The sequence below is a fragment of the Nelumbo nucifera genome, chromosome 2 (genome assembly GCF_055504915.1).
Source record: "Nelumbo nucifera cultivar China Antique chromosome 2, China Antique-T2T, whole genome shotgun sequence".
Classification (NCBI taxonomy): domain Eukaryota; kingdom Viridiplantae; phylum Streptophyta; class Magnoliopsida; order Proteales; family Nelumbonaceae; genus Nelumbo; species Nelumbo nucifera.
This window is the reverse complement of record NC_142650.1, coordinates 35,915,684-35,924,365: the sequence shown is the minus strand read 5'-3', so window position 1 is coordinate 35,924,365 and position 8,682 is coordinate 35,915,684. Positions and strand designations below refer to the sequence as shown.

At 49.4% G+C, this 8,682-nt stretch overlaps 1 protein-coding gene across 1 annotated transcript; it reads right to left on the bottom strand.

Moving 5' to 3' along the window:
* Positions 1 to 6,613: 6,613 nt before the first annotated feature.
* On the bottom strand, positions 6,614 to 7,267 carry LOC148802101 (uncharacterized). The gene has a single exon (XM_088897823.1). The coding sequence runs from the start codon at positions 7,265 to 7,267 to the stop codon at positions 6,614 to 6,616; it is 654 nt and encodes a 217-aa protein (XP_088753949.1).
* Between the last annotated feature and the right edge of the window lie 1,415 nt (positions 7,268 to 8,682).

The following is an 8,682-nucleotide window of genomic DNA, read 5'->3' as shown; positions in this document are numbered from 1 at the left end:
ATGTAAAAAGAAAAAAGAGTTCATTAGGGTTCTTAAATAACTATGATATATAGAGACAATAGTGATATTTATGACAATAGGCGTGCGGTGCACTGGTGTGAGTGTGTGACGGCGGTAGCCGATGACTGATGCTAGATCGCTAGTGGTTGCTTTGCTTGGGTTGGGCGACAGCGAAGGGTTAGGGGTTTAGAAGATATATAGAAACATAGAGTCCTTACCTCAAAGCCAAGAGAAAATATGTAGGGGAGATGGAGACTATTAATCGAGTTGGCGGCAATAGGCCAAGGTCGGCCGATAGTGATATTTACGGCAACAGGCGTGCGGTGCACCGGTGTGAGTGTGCAACTGCGGTGGCTGATGACTGGTGCTAGACCGCTAGTGGTTGCTTTCATGGGTTGGGTGACAATGAAGGGTTCGGGGTTTAGAAGAGCTCAGAACAGGTGAACGACTGATTGAGAGAGAGCAGTGCGACGGCGGTGGCTAGTAACTAGTGTTGAACCGCTGTTGGTGGTGGTTGCTTGGGTTGGGCAGTAGTGAAGGGTAAGGGAGGGTTTAGTAGAGCTCAAAATGAGTGAATGAAAGAGAGAGAGAGAAACCAATCTCATATTTGAATTCAGATTTTTGAATATCGTTTACAGGGCCCAACCTAATGTTGTGAACCAACCCTAATCCTAATCCAATCTGACCAAGTCAACCCTAACCTTGAACCATCCTAAAATCCTAATCCTTCAATTCTAACCTAATCTGAAGTTGGGTTTGACTGTGCTCACGGTGGGCCCAGCTTGACCTTTCTCCCATCCTCGTAAAAATTCATAAAATCTCTCAAATTAGGCCTTAATTCAGCTCTTTTTCGGTAAGCTAAATTCAACTTTCATGACCAATTATTGGCTATATGCTATTACTAATTGCCTGTTCTCCTAGTACAAAAGTGAAAAAACGAATGCTTTTTAGATGATTGGAGTCTATTATGAATTATGATAGATTTCCTCCTAAAAATATAAAATTATGAAATTAGCAATAATAAAGCACAAAACTATGAATGGAAATCATCAATGACAAGTAGACAACTAACAAGATCAACCCGTAATTTGGTACATCACACATTAACAAAACAAACAAAATAGACAATAACTTGTAAATAAATGAAAAAAAAAAATCAATGCCTATAAATCCATACCCATATAGCCATATACGTGACTATAAATTAATACAAATAGATTATATGATAGTATGTAGCGGGACTGTGATATAGTAGAGTTAGGTTTGGCTTGGGTTAGGTTGCCTGAGAGGTCAATCTGTGACTTTGGGCTAATCCAACTTGAGTTGCCGCCCTAGTGTATATACATGCTTGCACATGCATCTAAATTATAAATTTGAACGCAAAAATTTTTCAATAATAAAATAAAGCACCATAACCTTGTCATTATACATATAATAATGCTAAATTCAATAAATCTTAATATGTTAGTCTTAAGCCTGAGAAAAGCTAAAAAACCAGATCAGTGCAAACCCAACCAAAGTCGAAACCAACCTGAACTTTTCAACTACTTGGGTTAGGGTTGGGTTGGGAGTTCAACTACTTGGGGTTAGATTAGGGTTAACCTCAACTATACCTATTAGCCTAACTTGCTTAGAGCTAAAGGCATTACTATATTCTTTGAGAACACAAACACACACTTGCCTTGGCTCTAGCGAACTCATAAAAGTTAAATTTGGTAACATATTCTTCACTTATATCTTTGTCTTTACTTGCACATGTGCATAGCACGTGCCCTCACACTAGTATGAGTAAAAATATTGAGAATTGAGGAGAGCGGCCAGATAATCCTTGTTGATTGGGTGCCAATCTGATGCTGCTCAATCCGAGGTAGTGCACAAACTGAGGAGAGTGATCAGATAATCCTTTCTGACTGGGTGGTGCCAAACTTACAAGGGCGGTGTCACGCTATGTAACCTGCGATCAAGAGAAGTAATCAGAGGCCCGAGGAGTTGTCCCCAGGTAGACACTCCAACACTCAAGTCAATGGAAGGACGGTGATGTCCGAGCAAAGTAACAGTATGGGTGCTACAAGTTGGGATCCCTTACCTCGAGCATGGAGTACCTTTTAATAGTCGGGGGTCCGTCTCCTGGTCGGATTAGGGTTTCGGGATAATCGGGATAGAGCTCTCCATCGAGGTTACTGGGGTAGAGTCCTATTCCACGGCGGAGTTGTCTTCCCACCCTTATCCATAGTCAGGTTTATCTACGTGGTGTGTAGCTGACGTGGCTCGAGGGATAAAGCGGGGGACCATGGTAGTAACATAGCTCAGTCGGGCTATGCCGACATGACCGAGCTGAGCTGATGTGGCCAAACTATGCCGACGTGGTTGGGCGACGACTAGGTGGCCACGTGTCTCTCTGGGATAGTTCAGCCATGGCCCCAACACCAATCCCCTAGTTCTGAAGTCGAGGGATGAGGTTCTCTTGGTTCGTTGCTTGGCTGAGGAACTTCTAGGAATGCGTATTTTCCACTCAGCGTTGGTCGTTGCTGAGGGACTTTCAAGCTATTGCCTTGTTTGCGTCGTGTTGGTCGTTGCCGAGGAGTCCTCCGATCGTTGGCTGCAAAACTTAAATAAGAACCAAAGTTTCGGTTCCTGAACCACTCCCCCAGTTTTGCTGTCGAGGAGGGGGAATGCTCGGCCGTGTAGCCTTGTCTGGCATCGGGGTTCGGTTGAGGTTGGTACTGGGCATTCCGGTTGGGCCGACGTCCTTGAGCAGCCCAGCTGAGGATCCATGCCGGTGGTTGGACAAGCACTGAGGGTCGAACCGGCACAATTAATGGTCGTAACCGCTGCGTGTCAGGGGCGCCACTTCGGTTTTCGATGCTTTGCGCATGCATTATTGGTCGCGTCAATCGGTCTTCCGAGGCATTGTTAGAGGTGCTTCATCTGTACCGTTGATCTCTCCTCGGTCCATGCTCATGGTGGCTATAAAAGAAAAGGGGGGACCCTCTCCTCTGTGTCATTTGTGAAAAGGTGGTTGGTATTGTTCGGCGGTAATTACTCGGCAGATTGCTCGGGAGATTGCTCAGTGGGTTGCTTGGCAAGTTGCTCGGCAGATAGCTCGGCAAGTTGCTCGGTGGTTTTTGTTCCTCAGCTCCATAGATTGCCCGGTATGTCTCTTTCATCTTGTCAACCCTCTTTCTCTTCTGGGTCCTCCAGTAGTTCCGGTTCCAGATCTTCTCATGGCTCGAACTATGAGCCTAAGCTGGGAGATTTTGTGGATGTCAAAGTCGAGGATGTTAAGGTTGGTCCCTCTGGGACGGAGGCGGAGCTTCCTCTACGGGCAGGTCGCCGGTTTGGCACCACGCCCTGCGTCTTGATGCCCAGGGATATGGTTCGGATCCGAGCAACGTACATCATCCCTGCAGAATACCAAATGAGGTGTCCACTACCCAACGAGATGGCCACTAATGCTCAGCCCGACAACCTATGCGTTTATGAGCATAGCTTGGAGGTTGGGCTGAAGTTCCCGTTGAGCGAGGGGGTCGCCGAGGTACTGTGCTGGTACAGGGTGCTATTGGTGCAGCTAATGCCGAACTCCTTCAGGTTCTTGCTCGGCCTCATATCCTACTACGTGGTCCATGATATCGAGTTAACCCTGGGGATTGTGAGCTTTATGCTCCATCTGAAGCACCACCAGTAGGGGTACTACTATTTCTCCAATAGGCAGAATATCCGGTCGTTGATCGGGGCTCCTTTTTTTGTGAAGCACTAGAAGGAGCCATTCTTCTTTGTGCGCATTTCTGGGGGTCTCCCTTTTTGGGCCGAGATACGGGAGCCGAGGATAAATGTGTCGCAACCCCAGTGGACGACGCTCACTTGGAAGGAGAGGTTGGCCCTGAGCATGACCCACGAAATAGATGTGATCGCCTATACATGCTTAGAGATGTTGATGCTCGTCGGGTTGATGGAGAGGGTGGCCGGTGTGTTTCCTTTACTGTGTTAGCTAAGTTGTTTCTCCCTTTGTCTGCTTTCCACTTATCTCGGGCTTTTCGTGTTGCAGGTATAAGGATGGCCAGCGAAGAAGAGATTGTTCGTCAGATGAGGTCGCTTCGACAAAGGCCGGGGAGGGCTGGTGTGCGGCCGGAGGCTCGGCCCGAGGCAGCGGAATAGTCACAATCTGCGGATAGAGTGGCCCGCTGGCACAGAGGCGGAAGTAGGCGGCAGCGGGAGGCCGAGGAGGATGACATCGTGGTGGTTGACCCTGAAGGTGCTCGTCGTCCTACGGGTGCGTCAGAGGCGGAAGTAGGCGGCAGCAGCTCGGGCTTGCACATGCCGCAGTGGTCGATTTGCGTTAACGATGACTTGAAGACTCCTGGGGTTCCCGAGCAATTGCTGGAAGGGATTATGACCATATCAATGGCTCAGGCGTTTGTCAAGGTTGCCTAGGGTTCCCGAGCCTTAGATTGCACGTTTCTGCAGTCTGCTGCCCAGGTGAGTTCCTTTCTTATCCCTTGTGTTATGCTCTCTTTCTTTCTTTTTTTTTTATTTTTGGGCATATACTCATCATTCTCTTCTGTAGAATGCTTGCGCGGCGGTTGCGTTAGTCGATCGCCTCTGGGACGTTCGATCAATGTACGAGCGAGAACATTCCGAATATTTGCGGCAGAAGGCCCAGCTGGCCAAGCTTAAGGTTGTCGGGGAGTGGTCGGCTGCACTAGAGAGAGAGGTGACTGAGCATAAGGCACAACTGGCTGAGCAGGCCAGCATTGTTTGCGAGCTGATGCAGGAGATCTCTAAGCTAAAGGCGAAGCGGGAGGCTACCGAGGAGGCAGTCAACCAGTACAAGGCATCGGAGGAGATGCAACTACACATGGATGAGTATGTCGAGGCTTCCTTCGTAGCTAGGTTCAACGTCTTCCGTTGAAGGATCCTTCGTCGTCACTCGGAAATGGCCAAGAAGTCATAGGGCTGGGAGCCTGTGATCCGAATACTCCACAAGATTCCGCTGAGGGAGCCAATGAAGAGGTTGGGGACAAGGCTGAAGCTGTTGATAGGGTTGTTGACTTTGTCGGTGAGGATTGAGTGGCTGTTTCTTCCAAGTTACTCTTTTTCTGCCTTTGTTGTGCTTTTCTTTTTTTGTATTGGCACGGTATGTCGAGCCTTAAACGATGTTATGGACTTTCTTAAGTTGAATATCAACTCTTCTTCGTGTTGACTATATACATGCATCTTGTTGTTATTGCTATTTTTACTTGTGTGTTTTTCCTTTTCCAGCCGAAGCATGCCTGGCCAGGCTATTGTGCGTGCCGAGCTGAGCTATGCCTTGGCGTCTTGTTACTTGTACAATTATCTTTCGCTGGCCGAGGCATGGCCAGCCAAGCTATTGCACCGACCGAGCCAGGCTATGACTCAGCTTCCCCAGTCTTATGCTGACCGAGGTGTAGTCATCCGAGATCTTTTGGTTCCCGAGCTCTCAGCCATGGGATGCTCAGTTTCTGGTCTCGGGAACCTTTGAGGCCCTTTTATGGCTACCCATTTCCCAACTAGCTCAGTCGTTAATCGGTAGTTTGTATGGAGTTCCATGACCGCCCTCAGGCCTTGGTGGGCAGGGGCATTCTTTCTCCTCGTTTAGGCTTAGTCATGGTTAGCTGAGTCGTGTAGCTTAGTCGGCGATGTGTTGTCGATTTGGGTGTTATAAGCTTGACCGTTCTGGGGTCGACGGAGTCAACTTGGTCGGTAGTGCGGCTTAGCCTATGCATGTGTTGTGTGTGCGGTGGGCGTGTATGTGCCTGCAGGTCGGAGATGTAGCTTGAGAAAAGAGATTTTTATTGTTTGTAGATTTACTAGTAATACATCCTGAGATTGCCCGAGTTCCAGCTCCTCAGTATTGGTCGGCATTCTAGGTCTTCGAGTCTATGAGTGCTCAGTTCGAGGACCAAGGTGACTCTGTACGACCCTTCCCAGTTGGGTCCGAGCTTGTCTTCTCCATGTGCGGGGAGTATGACTCCGTGTAGGACGAAGTCGTCTGTCTTGAATTCGCATCTTCTAACTTTGGAGTCGTAGTGCTTTGCCATCCTTTGCTGTTGTGCGGCCATTCTTAAATGTGCTCGGTCCCGGGCTTCCTCTACTAGGTCCAACTTCGCACGTAGATCTTCATCATTCTGCCCCTCATTGATTAGCTCGGTCCGGAGTGTTGGGGAACCTATCTCCACTGGGACTATGGCCTCGGCCCCGTAGGTCAAGCTAAAAGGGGTCTCTTTGGTGGCGGTCTACGGGGCCGTCCTATATGCCTAGAGAATGCTCAGAAGCTTCTCAACCCACCTTCCCTTGGCTTGATCTAGGCACATTTTCAGGCCGTGTAGTAGGGTTCGGTTGGTTACCTCGGTCAACTCTAGGGTCGGTGCACTGCGGTAGTCCTATGATCGATCCTTAGGTCGACACAAAGGGCCTCGAACTTCTTGTCGGTGAACTGTGTCCCATTGTCCGTGATGAGCATGCGAGGGATGCCGAAGTGGGAGACAATACCCTGCCAGAAGAAGTTTTGGGCATTATGGGCGGTGATGCGTGCCAAGGCTTCGGCTTCCACCCACTTCGTGAAGTAGTCCACTGCTACGAGAAGGAATGTCATCTACGCAACCACGACGGGGAAGGAGTTGAGGATGTTCATTCCCTTTTGGGTGAATGGCCACGGGCTGGTGATCGGCTTCAGGGGGGCCGTAGGCTGGTGATGGAGATTGGAGTGCCGCTGGCAGTTGTCACACTTCTGAACTAATTGGGCGGCGTCCTGCTTCATCGTCAGCAAGAAGTAGCCCTGTCGGAGCACCTTAGGGGCCAATGTGCATCCACCGGGGTGATCTCCGCAAATGCCCACATGTATCTCTCTGAGGACGTAGTCTGCTTCGGATGGGGGGAGACACTTCAAGTATGGGAGAGTGTGGGAGCGGCGGTAAAGTTGGCCCTGTATAAGGCAATACCGGGCCGCTCTGCATTGGAGCTTCTTCGCTTTTGCTCGGTCTTCTAGGAGAATGCCTTCTCGAGGATACTCGGTTATAGGGTCCATCCAAGATGGGTCGTGCTGTATTGGAAGGACGAGAAGGGTCGTTAGTGCGATGCTCGGCTGGGCTAGTGTATCCAGTCGGATAGTTGAGTCGTCAGTCTGCGGCAAGCTGGCTAACTTCGAAAGGGCGTCAGCTCGGGTGTTCTCGGCTCGAGGGATCTGCTGAATAGTGAAATACTCGAGCTGCTGAATAAGCTCCTGCACCTTTTGTAGATAACTCACCATGGAGGGGGTCCAAGCCTCAAACTGGTCGTGGATTTGCTTGACCACTAGCTACGAGTCACTAAAGGCCTCGGTTCTTCGGGCCCCGAGGTCCAAGGCAAGGCAGAGTCCGGCAATCAGTGCTTCAAACTCGGCCTCGTTGTTGGATGCCTTGCAGTCGAACCTGAGGGTGTGTTCCAACACTGCGTCATCTGGGCCGAGGAGGATGAGGTCGACGCCACTGCTTTGTTAGTTTGATGAGCCATCTACGTGTACAGTCCATACTAGGGGTGGTGGGGCCGGTTCCTCGGTGGTGAATGTACATTCTATGATAAAATCTGCCAGGGACTGGGCTTTGATCGCTGGTCGGGGAGCGTACTCGATGTTGAACTCACTTAGTTCCACGCTCCACTTGACTAGGCGGCCAAATACTTCCAACCTCTGTAGTGTTTGCTTAAGGGGCTGGTCTATAAGTACTTAGATGTTGTGGGCCTGGAAATAGGGTCTAAGCTTTCTGGCGGCTGTAACGAGAGCTAAGGCTAACTTCTCTAGGTTGGAGTACCAGGTCTCTACAACACTGAGGACTTTGTTGGTGTAGTAGATCAACCTCTGTACCCGGTCTTCTTCTTTAATCATTACCGAGCTGACAACCTCGTCTCCAGCCGACAGGGAAACCAATAGAAAGTCCCCCGGGTTCGGCTTGGTTAGGAGGGGTGAAAAGCTTAGGTACTACTTCAACTCCTGGAAAGACTGTTCACATTTTTCGGTCCAGCAAAAATCTTTTGGCCGCTTAGGGCTTTGAAGAAAGGAAGACAGCAATCCGTGGATTTGGACATAAATCTGCTAAGGGCGGCTATTCTCCCGGTGAGTCACTGCACCTCTTTATGGGTTCGGGGAGATGGCCTATCAAGGATACCCTTTATCTTCTTCGGATTCTCTTCGATCCCTCTCTGTGTTATTGTGAACCCCAGGAACTTGTCGGAGCCTCCCCCAAAAGCGCACTTGGTTGGGTTTAGCTTCATCTTGTATTTTCTGAGGGTGTCAAAGACTTCGTGATGGTCGGCCAAGTGAAGCTCGGCCTTCTTGCTCTTCACGAGCATATCGTCAATATATGCCTCTACATTCCAGCCGAGCTGTTCTTTGAATACCTCATTCACTAGCCACTGATAAGTAGCGCTAGCGTTCTTGAGGCTGAAGGGCATTACCTTGTAGCAGTACAGGCCGCGGTCGGTGATAAAAGTTGTCCCCTCCGGATCATCTAGGTGCATCCGGATTTGGTTGTAACCCAAAAAGGCATCTATGAAGCTCAGTAGCTCATGCCCCGCCGTTGTGTCGAAGAGTTTGTCGATCCTTGGTAGGGGGAAGCTGTCTTTTTGGGCAGGCCTTATTTAGGTCTGTGAAGTCAATGCAAATTCTCCACTTTCTGTTGGCTTTCTTCA